Genomic DNA, 18411 nt, shown 5'->3' on the forward strand with positions numbered 1-18411 from the left:
TTTTTTTTTTTTCAAGCGTCAGCCTTCCGGGTTTGTGCTCCCCTACCATCTGCAGGTTAATAAGCAGCTGTGAGGTTCTGGTTTGCAGTCAGACCCTGATGAAAATCCAGAATAGCAGCCAAGTACTTGTCTGATGAGGCACCACACAAAACACACTCCTGTGATGCTATCTGTTAGGAATGTAATTTAGACTCTTGACTCTTTTTTTTTTTTTTTTTCCTTCCAGTAATAACATTTGCATATTCAGAACTTCACGAATGAGCTCTCCTGCACATTTCAACAGTATTTCCTTTTCTGTAGGAGAGATGCATTCCTTGTCTTGGAACCTAAAGACTGAATCATGTTGCTACCTCTGGCAGTCTGACCAAGCCAGAGCTCATTTTACTGACCCAGGATGCTGAAATGTGCAGATTTGTGTTTGGAGATAGTGCTAATGTAATAAGACAGGAAAATTTCTAAATCCTTAGGTTTTTCAGCTTCCTCCAGGGATACCCCACACCCACCCCAGTTTTCAGAGAAATTAATACATGTCAACAGAGATGACAAAACCAAGCTGGTGATAAACACTTCTCATTGCTGCTATTGCACAGGGCTGTATGTTTTTAAAAAGACAAGATATTTTTCTGCAGTAGGTGTTTTCACACTAGCAAGTTTTTTAGCTAGAGCCAGTTGCAACATGTCTTTTTCAAATGTCTTTGATAATTCATAGATATTTATGTTCAGAAACTGTTTGTTTTTGTTTTATTTCAGAGCCCATCCTTAGACCTTGATCTGAAGGGTGCTTGTGGGTGTATTTAACTTAGGGTTTTGTCAATATTCCCATATATGTCGATCCTAACAAGATTCCTCACGGTGAAAAGCTAGGCATGTGCGCATGTGTTGGCAGGTCTGAGGCCTTTTCTCATTTCTTTGTCCCTTTAGGTGCATGTTATTCAGTCTCTTGTAGAAAAAAAAAAAAAAAAAAAAAAGAGGAGGGAGAAGGGAAATAAATGCTGTGAAAGCCCTGCACAGGGTGATGGGTAATGGGCTTACATTAATACATTTGTTCCGTAACGAGTCTGTGTCTTCCCTGAAATTCCCTTTGAGGAATGTTAGCATTGTTCTCTTATATTTAACTCTTATTTTAAGGCTACTTTTGTATGCTAACCAATGACACTTTAGTATTAAAGTATTGCTATTAGCTAGTAATGTTGTAAAAAGATGAAAATTAAATTTGAAATCACATCCAGTTTAGCAAGTGTAGGCAAGTGTACTGTCTTGGACAGGTGCATTTTTCTCTTAGATTATTAACAGATTTGTCACTCATCAAACATATCTTTAGGTTCTCCTAGGAAGTAGGTATATAAATACAGTGTATTTTTAAGGAGTCTGTATGTTACCTTACTACAGAGGCCCTGTGTCACTCAGTGCATGATTACTCTCTATTTTTGTATATTTCTAAACCTGACTGCGATGATACGCAGTCTTTTAAACATTTTTTTTGCTTTTTCATGTTTTTCATTACTCAGTTTGGGTGGTATGCTTAACACTCAGTTTAGAATTGCCTAGAAATTGACTTTTTTCATGAAAGCCACCTTAGTATCCCCTGTCCATTTTTGTTTAAGAATTGCCTCTGTATGGTTATGTTAACAGGGGGAGAACATTGCTTTTTCTTGGTTTAGGATTTCTACAGAAGGCTCAATTGGTTTTTGTTTAGTTTGAGGTTTGAAGGTGCTTTTCTGTAAGCGTGGGACAGAGAGAAGGGGAGTCAAAGTTGGTTTTCTTTGGTGGTTTTTTTTTTATTTCTTAGTTATTCACATTTCCTAACCAGCTATTTTATTTTTCAAATAAAAAATGGCTTTTGTTTACCCAAACAGGACGTGAATTTCTTTCCTTATGTAAAGAATGAGACTGATAGGATGTTTGGGATCAATACTTGCAGAAAAGAAATTGCAGACACGTTGCTGTGTTGTTTTTGGTTTTTTTAATAGTCATGTATTTTTTGTTTGTTTTTCTCATTTTTTCCTTCAGATTATAAATTTAGACTCTAATTTAATCATTGGGGTGACTGTATATCAGCCAGGCCATTCTTGGGAATTTTAAAAAAAAAGGAACTATTTTCAGGAAAATAAGATTATGGAAACATTAGTGTATGATATTTAGAATACTTTAGTATATAGGATGTTATGACATAAACATTTTTATGTAAATATTTCAAGCTGAAATTCTTCTCAGGAGAAATCAAGGAATAAATATCAGGCCCATGCAAGCAAGAAGTGTTGAAGGAATATTTACTTAGAGAAAGTACACTATTATGTCAGTTTTTTCTTTAATGACATGTTTTTGAGCATGCCTTTTTCACAGTCCCCACATGACCACAGAAATTAGGATATTTGCAAAGCATTACTACTTCTATTCTTCTTATGCATCTACTAATTTTGCACAGATTCACTGGGTTTGTAGCGTTGAGTATTTTTTCAGACTGCAGCTGAGCCTTTATTTTCATATGAATGAATGAGGCAGTTCTGCAGGCAGCTGCAGAAACCTGGTGATGTTTTCTACAGTGATGGATTGCTGCACAGGGGTAACCTCCTGGCTGCCAAATAAATGTGTTTCATGTAGTATTTGATGGCTGGTGTTTGTGCTCTGGGTTTCCACTTGGGGATGTGCTTAAAGCAGCAGCATGGCTTAGGCATACCTGCTAATGTGTCATCCCCTCTGACCTTCCTACAGGCAGCATGAAGCACCATTTGAAGGCAAGCTAATAAGTCAAGAGGTGATGCTGAAGCGACAGGAAGAAGAAATGATGCAACTGCAAGCTAGGATGGCTCTGAGGCAGTCCCGGCCTAACCTCTACCCAGGGGATGCAATTAGATCCTCAATGCTTGACATCACCAGAGACCCACTGAGGGAAATAGCCCTGGAAACAGCCATGACACAAAGGAAACTGAGGGTAATGTCCTGAGCTCAGGTGAACTCTTGTTTTCATTGAAACACAGCGGTGTCTTGGCTGAAACTCTCGTATGTGGGATTCATAAACCGGGTCCTGTAATAAACAGTCATCAGGAGATGAATTACCAGGTGGGTGGTGTTGGCCTGCTTTCACAGGGTAAAACTTCTGAGATTTTGTGGCATTAGTGGCTACAGAGCCTAAAGTGGCATCAAGAGATGCTAAAACAGACAGCAAGGCTCGACAATTGCATCAATTAAACAGTATAGCATCCCAACAAAGGTAAGGCATAGGTTTTCTCCTCTGTTCTGTGGTGTTTTCAGCCACTTCATTTGCATTTCTCTTCATGGAATGTGGATGTGCTCCTCTAGCATTAGAGGTTATTAAATGAACAAGTTGGGAAGGTAAAGAGAGAGAGCATTCATTTGGCTCATAAGTACACCTGAATCCCTGTGCAAATGCCCTTTGCTTTCCCAGCTGACATCTTGGTATGTTGATGAAATAGGGAATTACACACAAAGAGAGAGACAGAGATGTATAGGTATATTTACAGTGGTAAACAGAGTGTCTGATGCGTGGAATAGATGATGGCTTGATGCCCTCTGCTGCTGCTTTCCATGAACTGGATATTTTTAATTTTTTTGTTTATGTAAGGATGGGAAAACTTGAAGCAAGACTCAGGAACTGGTTGCCCTAATGCAGGGTAATAACTCCTGTGTCTGTCTCCAGTCCATCACATTAAGATGAGTTAGTTCATGTAGGCTTCAACTAACCATGTTGGTTCCCCTCTCTGTCCCCCAACCCTTAAGAGGTTTTTGTGAAGATGTTTTGCATATAATACAGACCAGGTAGCAGGAAATTGCCAAATTTTAGCCTTTGGTCCCTCTTTTGCACATGCAGGGCGGGAGTTAACTGTGCCCCAGCCTGTTGTCCCAGCAACACAGTGTTCATTCATACTCTTTTGTGATTTGCAGAATTTCTTTGGCCCAGAGTTTGTGAAAATGACGATTGAGCCATTCATCTCCTTGGATCTACCGAAGTCTATCTTGGTAAGAAAGGGGCTGTTGAGCCATCTGTGGCAGGGGAAGTATGTTAAACCAACAAGTGTGTTTTTATCACAAGTGTGAATGTTGAGAGATTTCATTTCACAAAATGCAGACTAAGAAAGGCAAGAGTGATGACACCAGGAGAAAAGTAAATGTGATGCTTCTGAGTGGGCAGAAGCTGGAGCTGACCTGTGATACCAAAACAATATGTAAAGATGTCTTTGATATGGTTGTTGCCCATATTGGCTTGGTGGAGCATCACTTCTTTGGATTGGCCACTTTAAGAGGTAAGAACAACTGCTAAATTATTTCCTCTGCCTTTATTCAGTATTCCCTTTAAGAGATATTGTGTTATTAAGTCATTGTTAGTCAATGGAAAACTTTGCTTTTCAATACCCAGTTTCAGAGTGATAAATCTGGTCTTTATCCTCCACCTGGTGCAAGTACTTGGTTTTCATGCTTTTACCCTTGTGCTTCTCTTTGATGTTTGTGGCAGACAATGAGTTTTTCTTTGTGGATCCTGACATAAAGCTAAGTAAAGTAGCTCCAGAAGGATGGAAAGAAGAACCAAAGAAGAAGAACAAGCCTCCCGTCAACTTCACTCTGTTTTTTCGCATAAAATTTTTTGTGGATGATGTCAGTCTCATACAGTGAGTGTATGAAATTTTTTATAGCCCCTTAAGCCCTAAATTTATGAACAGAAATTGAGTATTAATCTGTACTGGAGTACCAAAGGTGGTGCGTGGGTTTTTTCATGGTTTTGTTTTATATTCCTGTTCTAGGCACACGCTGACATGTCACCAGTACTACCTGCAGTTGAGGAAGGACATCCTAGAAGACAGGATGCACTGTGATGATGAGACAGCCTTATTATTAGCATCCCTAGCTCTCCAAGCTGAGTATGGAGATTACCAGGCAGAGGTACATCATCAATTTCACCTTTGATCTTGTTGAGCTCTGATCTTGCTGCTTCATTAAAGACTGGACTGTGCTCTGCCACATGTGCTCTGCAGCTCTGCCCCAGACTGGAAGCTCAGCTGATATGCTCTTGGCAGGTTTTACTGGGAGCATGTGTTCCTAAAGTCTAACACAGTTAGTTGCAGAATTCAGTGCAAGATCTGGGTGTTAAAGCCTTTTTTTTTTCAGTGGAACTAGAGTCAGGCTTGAATATGGAGAAACTGATATGAAATAAAGCCGTGGATCAAGATGGAGATTGTGATTCCCTCCCCTTACTCAGAATCTTGATTCTCTGAGTTGTAATGTACAGTTGTTTGTAAAAATGAATGTTTGTGCTTCAGTTGTGCTCATAGGGTATGGAGGTGCCATCACAACAATGTTTTGTGTTGCAGGTGCATGGCTTGTCCTACTTCAGACTAGAACACTATGTCCCAGCAAGAGTGATGGAGAAACTGGATATGTCCTACATCAAGGAAGAGCTGCCAAAATTGCACAGCACTTACGTAGGTGCCTCTGAAAAAGAGACAGAGTTAGAATTTCTGAAGGTGAGTGGGCAGCAGTTGGCTTCCTTCATCTGTGGCTTAAAAATTCCCTTGTTGGAATATGGATGCATGGACTTCAAGTGAAAGCACAGTAAAACAACTGAGGCTCTGAATAACACTGAAAGAAAGAAAGCTGAAAAGATTTTGTCCAAAGGACACATCATAACAAGCCGAAAGAAATTGTAACAGATGGAAGTTCTCTTACTTCAAGCTAGCTAAAAAGCAACTACTGATCCTATGTTTGCTCTAAAGGAAGCAATGTTTATGAGGCAGCACACCCTGTATTCCCCATGCCTTTTGTACTTTCTGTAGAGGGGAAGAAGCTCATAAATTACAGAAAGATTTGTTACAACTAGTACTTTGTGTGATGCTTGGTATGAAGCAAGCCAGAGGTACTGCCAAGGAAAATTTTTTGTGCAGGTTCTCTGTAAGATGATAGGAAAGCCATTATCCACGGATATGTTTGGATTATTCTAAAAGGACTCATTGAGAAATCTGATTATGGTGTTTGCATGTGGGATAATAATCAGGTTCTTGATCAAAATGAGTTCAGGGAGCGAACTATTGCTGTTGAAACACCAAATAATCATTACACTGTAAATCCACAGCCACACTACAGTTCCACCATCTCCGAGTATGAGATGGAAGAGGCACTCAGCTGACTGTCTATTTCAAGTCTGTTGCTCGTTTTACAGAAGTGTTCTTGTAACTTAGCCACAGAGAACAAAGGGGACATGATCCTGGCTAAAACCTAGCCTGGCTGGGGGTGTGCTGGGGGGAGTTAGCTTCCCTTGTTTGATTCACTCCATCAGTCCCTTACCACCAGTACTGAAGAGACAACAGGGGTGAATAACTGGGAGTGCAAACTGAGTGACATCACATATGATACCTTAATATGATCACAGAATTGCAGTGTTAATTTAATTCTGCTTTTAAAAAATGTGTGAAGAACAAGTGCATCTGTCTAGTTACAGTTGCTAACAACTGCTTTGTGCAAGTTTGATTTACTCACATGTGTTCTCTGTTTGTGCTTCCCCTGTTTGATTTTTATAAACATTGGGTTCATTTGCTGCAGTCTGACAGGTCAAGAGGTACCACCAAGTCTTAAATCCCTCAGCTGATGAGTGTCTGTAATAATAGCTGTAAACTATAAGTGGAATCACCAGCCAGAGAGGATTATTTTGCTAAAATCTATACATTTATATGCACATGTGGAAACATTTATAGAGAGATATATAATATTCATATAGTGCTATGGAAACTTGTAATGGCCCTAAATTGATACTCATAGAAGTTTCATTGCGTTGATCTGTGCAGTTGTGTCAGAGGCTCACGGAATATGGGGTTCACCTTCATCACGTGCTGCCTGAGAAGAGATCCCAAACAGGAATCCTTCTGGGAGTGTGCTGCAAAGGAGTTGTCATTTTTGAAGTTCACAATGGTGCCCGTACACCTGTGCTGCGCTTTCCATGGAGAGAGACAAAGAAAATATCCTTTAGTGTGAGTTGGTCTCTTTTCCTCTGTGTGTTCACATCCATATATGTGTCTCCAGTTACTGTGAGTTTGCTGTTGTTTATTTTTGCAAATTAAGCTGCTGCTTTACAGCATAGTCTGACTGTGTTTTGTGGGCTGTCATATTATAGGATTGAAATAGGAGCTTTCATGTTTCAAAGGTTTTATTTTTTCTGTAAGTTGCATGGACAAGCATAGAGAAGGAGCACCAGACTGAGAATCCTGCATTAGAGGGCTGGGTACAGGCAAATGCCAGTACTCAGTATAATTAGGAGATGCTCCCATATTGCTTTCAAGTTATATTTCCAAGAGTAGTTAAGTTTAATGATAAAAGATAACAGGCTGACACTTGATCTGGACAACACCAGCCAACTTGAGTGGGTGCACCATAATCTGGTGATCATGTGTCAGTTTTTAATGAGGCATTGAGCTTCAAATGCTTACCTTTATAGAGGTATTGAAAACAGCACTTCTAATTCTGTCTGATACCTTATTGAAAAGCTACAGCTCATTTCATCTGTGAGATGGTTTGAACTAGTATGGATAAATTCAAGTTTAAAAATTACTGAAAATGTAAGTTCAAGACCTGGAACATTAACTGAGAGATTTGGTCATTAGATCAGCATTTAGTTATTTTTCCTCTTAAATGGCAGCATCCCTTGTGACTTCCTTGGGGTGTTTGAAAACCCCATCTTGCAAAATGTAATAGTTCTGGTTGTCATTACTCAACACTAACAGTAACAGAGACAGATTAAATAATAATAAAGCACCTTCTCATCTAGCCCAGGAGTAGCTTTAAAAAGCTACTTTATAAATCTCACATTACCTTTGACTCCTATTTTAATAGAAATCTCTCTCATCAGTGCATTTTGCTTCAGGAAAGTTTGAATGCTGTAACTGTGCACAAGCAAACACAGAATTCTTTGTAGGCTAAAAGAAATAATTTGTCTTTGACTTTTTTCTTTCTCCATTGTGTAGAAGAAGAAAATAACTTTGCAGAACACATCAGATGGCATCAAGCATGCCTTTCAGACTGACAATAGTAAGACTTGCCAGTACCTTTTGCATCTCTGCTCTTCCCAGCATAAGTTCCAGCTACAGATGAGAACCAGACAGAGCAACCAAGACACTCAGGACATTGGTAAGAACTGTGATGCCGTGTTAGTTTGTATTAGCAATCTATATGTATTTCTGTAAGGAGAAAAACTGAACTGGAGCTTCAGTAATTGTGCTGAGTGCTGTGTATGTGTAGATCTACGTTTGGAGGGTTTATACTATGAAGAAACTCTACTAGCTAAGCTTGTTTAGATTTTATTTAAGGGATGGGAAAGGAGTTGGGAGAAGACAGAAAAGCTGGCACACAGCAGCTCCTCTAAACTAAAGGGAATCTAAAAACAGGTCACTAATAGTACTTCCCTCTTTAATTAAAGGCTTTTGCCTTTTCTTTGAGAAGTATCTTGAAGGTATTTCAATAACAGGACTTTTACCTTTTGCTTAATGTGAAAGGGATTGGTTTGATAATGTGGAATTAATGGTGTGATCATGGGAGTGCAAGTAAAGTAGGGGACATTCCATGATGCTCCATCTTTAAGCTGTGGGTACAGCTGTCTTTATTTTGCTTATTGTTGGGTGGACCTGGTAAGGAACAACATGGATACTAATCTTTCCTTCATAATTCCCATTTCCTCCATAACTTGTGTGCATAACAGAAAATGTAAAGGCATTCTTTTTAGATAGAAAATATTAATTGGCTAATTGGTATTGGTAATCAGTGAAAAAACCCCTCTGAATCAATTTCTTCACTGTTTGGAGCAGAGCTCACTTGGCTGGCTGGCCTTCAGTGTGGTCTGGAAGTGCTGTTTTGGTCAGTCTGCCTGCTCATGCTTTCTTTGTTCCCTGTTATCTGTCTGCATTCCAGTTGCTGTTAATCCAGACTTCCACCAGTGTAGCTGGGATGAAGTTTGACCACATTGCTGTGGATATTGCGATGTCTAATTTAAAATAAAAAGAAAAGAGGAGGGGTGGGAGTGGGAAAAGGCATGTGGCAACTATCCAGCCTTTCTTCTGTTCTGTTTGGCTCAGCCAACTTCAGGCAAAGAAGTAAGACCAAGTGACTTAAAGCCTTTTTACCATTCTCTGATTTAGAGTTTGGTTATCCTGAATTGCAGAGAAAAGCAATACAGGAAGGACTTTCTTGGCTAGGCAGACTTGGTTGCTCTTAACAGATGGAGTATGTGTTGTGCTGTGGGAGTCTGGAAAACAATAGTTTGCTTCTGTACAGTGCAGATCACTTGGAAATCAGAGGTCCCAGATTCCAGCAATCACTTATAATCAGAAGCAAACAAATCAGCATTATGGTTAACTCCAGCACAGTGATTATTAAAAGTAAAAATAATTAAAACAAAAAATTTGCTCTTGTAATAACTTTGCTAAATCTAAATCAAACCCTTAATATGCCAGTAAAAGCTGGTAGTTGGAAGCACTCAGCAAAATAGTAAAGAAAAGGACTTTTATAACAGTAAAGAAAAGGGCATTCTGGATTCCAGAAAGGGCATTTAGAAAAACAAAAGAAAAGAAATTAGGGTTAAGTCAGCCTTACAGATGACGAGTTTTGAGCACATGAGAATTTCCAGGTACAGGATTGGCAGAAGGTTTTAAAAGCCTAATGCGTAGGCATGTCTAATATAATTAATGGTATGAAAGAATTCATTTGAAATCCATAGAAATTCTGTTTGGTGTTCTCAGAGGGTAAATACGATGCCAAGATAAGAGATCTCAGCACATTTTATTAGGGTATTCTGCCCCATGATGGGAACACAGCAAATGCAGCTGTCACTGATGCTTCTGTCAGAGTCAGGAAATTTGCATTTGTGGATTTCTGGTCTGATTGGGCAAAATCATTCTTCTGTAGGTTATCTAGTCTGGTGGCTGTGGCTAGAAGAGGTGTTTGGTGTGGGTAAGGAAGTGGTAGTTGTATACTAATTCACCTGATGAAAGAACAGAAAAACATACCTTCCACAACTAAATCTTCACCATCTCTATGCCTGTTACAGAGGAAGCTTGAGTTACTGCAGCAGTGAATTCCTGCCTGAGGTATTGGAGGCAGTAAAGTCTTTTGGAATGGCAGGGCTGAGGCTGCATTTGTCAAATACACTCTTTTCTAAATGCCACAGTATTTACCATTAAACCTAATGGGTGATGTGTACCAAAAAAGTAGAATTTTCCCTTCACATTACAGTGCAGTTTCTGAAAGCAGCTTGTTTCCTACATGTATATAGGGTTAAAAACCCCCCAGTGGTTAACCCTAAATCAGAAATATATATGCAGTTGAGGATTGCATTTCCTGAGACTTCCCTGTGAACTGACTCCAAGACATCAATGAAGTTCATGAAGGGTCCTGGTGGCCTGATTTCCTTTAAAGCCTCTAACCAGAGAGAGACTGGTCTCAACATGTTGCCACAGCTTATCAAGTTCCTGTGTGAGAGCCAAGCTACAGGCTGCTAGCCTTAGGAGGCAGTTAGGGTAATAGAAAGGAGCCCTGCTCAGCTTTGCTCTGAATTAAGAGGGGTTTAGGCTAAGATGTATTATCATGAATTTGCTTTCAGCTAAGAACATCCACCCAGACAGTCCCCACGACTCAGGTGACAGTCATTGAATTACAGCCCGAGACCTGCTTCTCGCTGCTGCTTAAGGGAGTCCTTGCTAATGAGTCAAAAAGTCTGGCAAACCCCAGTCAACACTTTCTGTTTCGTGCTGGGATGTTTGTGGCAGGGGAGGTCCTTAAGTGCACCTGAGTGGTCTGGTGCTCTGTGACTGGGCAGAGATGCTGCCAAGCCCTCATGGCCTTGCAGCTGTACTGTAAATGTGGAGGGGCTTCTGCAAAGAAAACAAAGCAATGGAAGTTTGGAAGCATCTGATAGTGTGGAGATGGGAGAGCCCTATTTGTTCAAATCCTGGAAAATACTTTTATGAGCAGATTAAAGGAAGTGTAGTGTTCCAGGTCACTTTGCTTGAGGATATTATTTGTTCTGCAGAAGGAGATGATGTGTCTGTGTAAAAGGCACAGCAGCCTGACAGGGAATATGAGTCTTCAGGCTAATAAGAGGATAAATATTCTGTGGTTTTGGACTTCGGGTTAGTGTAGTCTCATGAACTCCAAACTTTTCTTCCTGAGCAAACCCCATGGTGGGTGATTATATATCTCTGCTGAGCATCTTGAGGAAATACATTTTGTGTGAGTTGGTTGTTTGAAAAGCGTGCTTTGCACAAGGTGGTCACGCTAGCTCTACTGAATAACTTTATTGTGTGGGTTTTATTGGTTTCTTGTTTCTTTTAATTTCCACAGAAAGGGCTTCCTTTAGGAGCCTGAACCTTCATGCAGACTCTGTCAAAGGCTTCAACATGGGCCGAGCCATCAGCACTGGCAGCCTGGCCAGCAGCACTCTGAACAGACTCGCTGTCCGACCCCTGTCTGTCCAGGCAGAGATCCTGAAGAGACTGTCCTGCTCCGAGCTCTCGCTTTTCCAGCCACTTCCTGGCTCTGCAAGGGACAAGAACGAGAAGAGTCCATGGGAGGAAAGACCCAGAGTTATGAGCAAGTCATTTCACGATTTGAGTCAGACTCACATCTCTGTTTACCCCCCGAAGAAAAATGTTATTACTGCTTTGGATTCTTCCCAAAAAAAAATAGAAGATATAATGGGAAGGGTCTTTCAGCAAATGCCAAAATTTGATACTGGATCAGCAGGAGCATTAAAATCAAGCAAGTAAGAGTCTCTCTGACCACCCTGCAGTATCTTTGTGTACAGTCAATGTACATTTTGCATCAGTTTTGATTTTTTATTCATGCCATTATTTTATTACATTGATCCTTCCCTCTCCCAACTTCCTCTTCCCTCTGTCTGGTTCCCCTTCTCTCCTTCTCCCCTTTAAGTTCAAAATCTCATGCAGGTTTAAGTAGAAGCCCTGAAAGAAAGAAAAATGAATCAGACTCATCATCCATTGAAGATACCGGTCAAGCCTATGTTGTAGGTCAGCATGCAAAAAATAATATTACTGTATTTACTAACAAACTTCTAAAATTGCTTTGGGTGTAATGCTTTGATATATTTATTAACTGATGGTAATATTCTGATTTGAAAGTGGGAGCAGAGTGTCACATGTTAAATCAATCCAGGCCATTATTGCAGTGAATCCAAAAAAATCCTCCTTTGGTCAGCACCAGTCTGTGCACAGGGGTGTAAAGTAAAGGCTGTAGCAGAAAACAGCTTTCAGGTTATCACTTCAGGGTGCCATTTGGCTGTATGGATCTTTTAATGATTTGCTAGTCTTCACGGTCTGTTTGTGAAGGCTGAACTTTTTTAGTGTTTTCTGTGGGAAGGACGTAGGGAGTACAGTTTTTTGGAAATGACTGTTTAGCATTAGCTGAGTATTGGCCAGTGCCTCTAAGTAGTAGCTCCACACTTTAGAGTTTTTTCTTCTATTTTTGAGGGTTTTTTTCAGATACAATAAATTAAATATTTTTTGCAGTACCCTGGGTGTTTTACAAAAACACTTTTGTAGTGAGGTAAGCCAGATGCACTTACTCCATTTTCTTGGCAAGGATTGGAGTGCATACAAGTAGTCTTACTATTACCTAAAAGAGAGATCTCACATTAAAAACAAAAACAAAAACATTCAGAGCAGCTAAATAGACTTAAACTAACACTGGGTTATTAAACATGAATGTTTAATATCTGTGTGTTAACAGTTTCTGGTTCTAGAAGGTTCCCTGTTACAACAATAGAAACTACAACTGAAATATTTGCAGCCTTAGCTGCTGGTTGGCTTTCCTGTAGTTGTAGGGCATCAGAAAAAGTGGAAGATGGTTACGTTTCTGGGGATGGGGTCATTGTAAACAAACTAAAAAAAGGCAAACAAAGCAGCGTGTGCCATCCCACGTCTGCCCCCAGTGCACTTGGAACCAGGACTGACTTGGGAATGATGCATTTTCAGCACTGAGAGCATAAATGCTGAGGAGTGAGATGAGGACTGCAGGTTCTGTAGTGACTGATTGCAGCCATTTACTCTGTGCCTTTAGTTTTGTGATTAATACGATCATGTGCTTGCCCATAATCTTCTGGGCAGCAGTTCCAGTGAGGGTCTTAGCCACATGTCAGAAAGTCATCCTGAATCACACTGCCTGTGCTGAGGGACACAGGTTCTTTGCATGGTGAAACACATCAGATGAAACTTTGGGGTTAATAGGTTTGGAGAAGGCCAGGGCTGCTTTCTTAAGAAGCTTGAATTATCTTCCCTCATTTACTTTCGTATTTTGGTACATTTATTATTTTATCCTCTTTAAAGTAGGGCCACATTTGCTCGGCTGTGATAATTTCAAAGAAAATATGATTCTATATGCAAACAATTTTAAATAGAAGTAGTTCAAATTGCATGTTACTGCAGCAGCTTATTTGTTCCTTTACAAAATCTTACAAGAGTCCTCTTGTGTTGATTTATTAGGTTCAGCATATTCAATATCCAATATTGTAAGAAAATTTAGTCTTTGACTTCATTGCTCAAGATCCCTTACTTTTATCTGAAGTTAACCATAGTCATAAAGGCCAAACCTCTGTCCTTCCTTTAATTCATTGCCTTTGCATGAGCTACCATCTATGTGAACCTTAAACTACAACTAGAGCACATGAGTAGTTTGGATTTGCTAATACAAAGCTTGATTTATGTTTATTCATTTTTAAAAGAAGCAGTTTGATATTGTGAATGAGCTCATGTGAACTCTGTAAAGACTGAAATAATTCTTGGTAGCTTTTGTATTTTAAAAAAAATTGATAACAGTGTCTAATACTTCCATGCATGTCACAGGTGTTAGCATGAATGCTTCAGAAAATCTTCTGTCATCAGCAGCATTAAAAGAGAGTGGTAAGTTGATAAGTGATTCATTCAGTCAGTTTGTCACTTGCAAATGCTTCACTGTTCCACCTGTCCTGTGCCTTTGGTATTCTTAAGTGCCTCTGCCAGTTATCTAGATAGGACCTTTTCCTAGTACTTCCTTTCCTAGTATTTATTTTGGATTGCTTCTTGGGGGAGGTTTCGACATCTGTGTGTAATATTTTTCAAATATGAATAGTGTCTGTTTAGTTTGGGACTTGAAGGGTGCTCTTGCCTACCAGAATCATGCTCTTAAATGTGCATTTCCCTTACTTGGGAGGTTACTGGTTCTGTGTTTTCTTTTTAGTTCTTTCACTCTTGATGTGGTTTGTGGCTTGATGTGGTTTTGAGGGAAAAAAAAAAATCTCCTTTTGTGGTTGATGTGCAGTCTGCTGCACTCTCCTGCATCACTTGTTCTGTGCTTGTACCACTGTGTGGAGCTCCTTGGGTTTCTGCAGCTGTGGATTCTCTCTTCCACTTAGGGCAAAAGTATCCCAGGCACTCCTGGACCGATCGAATGTCTTCTCTAGGAAGCAAATCCATGAGTTCAGACTTGCAGTGTGTTGGTGTTTCCTGAAGTTTCAGGAGATTTGGCTTGTTTATTTGGTTGTATTTTGTTTTGTTTGCTTGTGGGGTGGGGTTTTTTGGTTGGTGTTTGTTAGCGGGGTTTTTTTTTTCTTCACCAAATTATTCTCCATGTGTTTCTTAAATGCCTGGGTCTGCCTCAGCCTGATGGGAAGCCTCAGGAGTCAGAGTTGTATTGTGAGGATGCTCAAATTTTAGAAGAGGTGAAATCAGCAGCCTGTGGAGTTGCAAATGAGGAAGTAAATTGAAGCAAGAGAAGTTTTAGTAGATGTTTCTAATTTTGGTTGCTTTTTAATGAAGAGACACCATTAAGAGAACTCATTGAGCAACCTTTCAGTAATGTCATATAATGACCCTCAGTTTCAATTTTACCAATGTGTTTGCATCCTCCCTGCCTATGAGCAGAGCACATAAACACAGATCTAAATATTTTCCTGACTTGAGACTAATGAAGTTGAAGATTCTAGGACTCAATTATGTTGTCCCTCCACAAGACTGTGCTAGCTGCTTTTCTTAGGAGGAGTAAAAGATATTTAACTGCTGAAGATGGAAATGGGTTAGAAATGTTGTGGAGGTTTTTTTCTGTCTTTGGCCATGACTTACAAGATTAAAGTTGGACCAACTTGATCAAAACAGCTTTTCAAGTTATCAGAGAAGTAATATTTTTTTAATGGAAAAGAACTTTAAAGTAAACCTGAAGGGAAGTGTTGAGCTAGTGTCTGATCATGAAATGTTGGCTTTACAGTTGACTCTCTTCAAACAACACAGAACAGAGTTGCCACACCAGAGAGAGAGATCACTTTGGTAAACTTGAAAAAGGATGAAAAGTTTGGCTTAGGTAAGTGGCTTTAAAATTGCTGTTGACATGTATTTCTAGGAGCCAAAACCAAAGTTTTCTGGTCTGTGTTTAAGCATTTATTGCAGAATTGAGCAAAGCAGTGCAGTAGCTGGATTTTGAAGGCTTTTAAAATGCAGTTTCTGTGATGTTAAACAAGTCTGGTTTTCAGTTTTTTCCATATTGTAAGTGTAGCATAATATTAATATTGTGAACTAGTCATCCTTGAAGTTGGCCTTTTGAGTTTATCTCTGTGCTCAGTGTAGCATTTTGTCTCTGTGGAACCTCACAGCTTTGAGCTGTGACAAATGTTTTAAATGAATGCTTTTTTTTAAAAAAAAAAAGACACAATAAAAACATTATGTGCTAACTGTGGAGTGTTTTCCTTATTCCTGTAATGTCAGATGGAACACTGATTTGATGTTTAAGGAGCGTGGGAGATGAGATATTTGCATTAGGTTCCTTCCTCTACCACTGAATTTTTTTGCATAAAGCAATGTAATTTTTCCCTATATGAATAATGAAAAATTTGGTGTCAATGTTGTGCTTTAGGAAGACTCTCCAAAGTGTCCTTAAGGATATTGTTCTGTCATTCCAAATCAGACTGTAGTGTGAATTTGAGAGGGGAAAAAGGCCTACAAGACAGTAATACTCAGTGTTTACACTACACAGTAATGCACAAGTTGAGCAAAAAGGAAAAAAAAATCAAAGAAATGTACTATTTCTCCTCTTTCTTCCCCATGCAATTTATGGTAGTTTGCTACTTAAGCTAGAATAGAGAAGACCTGATATCTTCTACTTCCCCCCCCCCTTGGAAGAGTTGTCCCAGGTTTTTGTGGTAGAATGAACAGAAATAGATTAGAAGCCTTGAAATAAAACACGGACGTTGAAAGCTCAGATCTTAAGACCAGGGTCAAACTTCTGTGTGAAACATCAAACAATGGAGAAAACCAGGAAATTTTATGTGATAGAAAACAAATTTTGTATGCTCAGCAAATACACTTTTCATGCCACCTGTTTGTGTGTTTCTCTTGCCAAAGTTGTCTTCTGTAACCTTTGCTGGATTGTCCTAGACAGACCAAGTCTAAATCAGTTGCTTAAAACTAGAATATACAATAAAGCTTAATCAAAATGCTTTGCTGTCTGTTTCCATGCAGATTTAAATTTGAGGTGTCTGGGGTTTTTTACTTTACATTTATTAGAATGACTAAGTTTTTGTTTGTTCTAGAAGATGGACTTGTGTTAAGTTACACGGTGATCACGGACATTTTTGCCTGCTTTGGGCCTTTTCTTCGTAGGCTTTCAAATAATCGGTGGAGAGAAGACAGGGAAACTGGATCTGGGAATTTTTATTCATTCAGTTATTCCTGGAGGGCCAGCTGATTTGGAAGGGACTCTAAAACCAGGTGAATAGCCTAAAATTCCATCTATGGCTCTGGGTATCACAGTTCCTTACAATGGTGACCTTCAGTTATGTTCCAGATGGTTTCTGAGAACTAGTGATGCTTCTTTCTTAGACAATACAAAAACAACAATCTTACAAATCAATGTAAAAATGATAAAGCTTGAAGTAGCAGAAAATTGAAGTTACATATAAAGATAAGGGCTTTATTTTCCATTGTCTGTCTTGCAGGTGCATTGTAATTTAAAGTTTTTAAAACTCAGTATCCCTACTTTAATTTTTTAAAAAGTGAAATGGAACTATATACTATAACCATAACTGTAGTGGGGGGGAAGAGAAAAATGTATTTTTTTCTTCTCATCTTAGCCTGTATCTTGAACTGAACTGCATATTGCTCATTTAACTTCTGATTTCTGCTTTTTCTTTTCTCTTTTACAGCAAAAGAGAAGGTAGAAATCAGAATATGTAAAGATTTGTCAGGGGTAAAAAGAGGAAATATAACCAGTTTTTGTGGTGTGCTTTGGGGTTTGTCTTTTCCTTTTTTTTTAATTATTAGAGTTCCCTATTCCAGCATCACTTGAAGTTTGGTAATTCTTAATCCGTGCATTGTGTAGAGGTTCACCTTTTCAAAAGGGCACAATCACAAGTATTGCAAATTTGTTTCCAACTTGCAGTGGTTCCTCAGTTCATGTGATGGAGGCTATTCAATTAAATTGTGGCAGCTCCTGCTAATTGTCAGACCTGTACTCCACGTTGTCACTAATGGGTAAAAATGTAGGTGTTAGGCTGTATCTGAACAACCCCTTCTGTGCAGGGCACCGCCTCATATCCATCAACAGCACGAGTTTGGAAGGCGTCAGCCAGCATGCAGCCTTGGAAATCCTGGAGAACGCTCCTGAGGACGTGACGCTGGTCATCTCCCAGCCCAAGGACAAGCTGTCCAAAGGTAGGGATCTGCAGTCTCCCCTGTGAACAACCCCAGCTAGCTTGGAATGGTATTCAGAGACAGAAGGAAGAGGTTGTGTGAGAGTAACCATTGGGGGGGTACTGTGTGAACAGAGAGCTTTCTGCGGAATATCCGAGCAGGTGAAACCTTCCTGGGTTGTAAGCTGAGAAAAGGGTGTGGTGCTTCAGATAAGCTGTTGCCAGCTGCTGATGGCTGTCTTGTCTCCTGGTTTGCAGCATCATCTAACACAGCTCATATCAGTAATGGAGCCAGGGGTTACTTGAGGAGGCCCTCCTCAGTGCAGGACAACGAGGCAGAGTCCTCTTCAGAAGAGCACAGCCGGTGCCGTGGTCACCAGAGGCCTGTTTCGGGGAGCCTCTCCGGATTGTCCAAGCGGGATGGAAGCGTGAGCTCCCAGGATTCCAGGACCGAGAGCGCCAGCCTGTCCCAGGGCCAGCCGGCCGGCTTCTTGGGCAAACGTGCCAGTGGCAGAGCCCAGCAGGATGCTCAGCATTACAGCGAGTCCCAGGCTGGGGCCTCGAAAGCCATCGAGAAGAGAAGATCCTCGTTGGACAGTACTCGAGCAAAAAATAAAAGGCCCGGGGTAGTGGAGCCTGTGGAGTATTCTGACCGAGGGGATTCCGACATGGATGAAGCAACTTACTCCGGCAGCCAGGAGCAGCAGCCAGCTAAAAAGGCATAGTGGATTTCATATGAATATTTCCCATCA

The 18411-nt window shown here is 40.1% G+C and overlaps 1 protein-coding gene across 1 annotated transcript in view; it reads left to right on the forward strand.

The window, feature by feature from the left end:
- The window catches only part of PTPN13 (protein tyrosine phosphatase non-receptor type 13), a 112015-nt gene that overhangs the window by 70089 nt on the left and 23515 nt on the right, over positions 1-18411 (forward strand). The window contains exons 10-24 of the mRNA XM_038134696.1: positions 2713-2932; positions 3904-3978; positions 4088-4262; positions 4472-4625; positions 4758-4896; positions 5325-5477; positions 6792-6974; positions 7965-8127; positions 11332-11752; positions 11920-12017; positions 13848-13904; positions 15244-15336; positions 16632-16739; positions 17550-17681; positions 17918-18378. Coding sequence (XP_037990624.1) covers positions 2713-2932; positions 3904-3978; positions 4088-4262; positions 4472-4625; positions 4758-4896; positions 5325-5477; positions 6792-6974; positions 7965-8127; positions 11332-11752; positions 11920-12017; positions 13848-13904; positions 15244-15336; positions 16632-16739; positions 17550-17681; positions 17918-18378 — 2632 coding nt within the window. The remainder of the gene's footprint in view (positions 1-2712; positions 2933-3903; positions 3979-4087; positions 4263-4471; positions 4626-4757; positions 4897-5324; positions 5478-6791; positions 6975-7964; positions 8128-11331; positions 11753-11919; positions 12018-13847; positions 13905-15243; positions 15337-16631; positions 16740-17549; positions 17682-17917; positions 18379-18411) is intronic.

This window comes from Motacilla alba, chromosome 4, assembly GCF_015832195.1.
Source record: "Motacilla alba alba isolate MOTALB_02 chromosome 4, Motacilla_alba_V1.0_pri, whole genome shotgun sequence".
Classification (NCBI taxonomy): domain Eukaryota; kingdom Metazoa; phylum Chordata; class Aves; order Passeriformes; family Motacillidae; genus Motacilla; species Motacilla alba.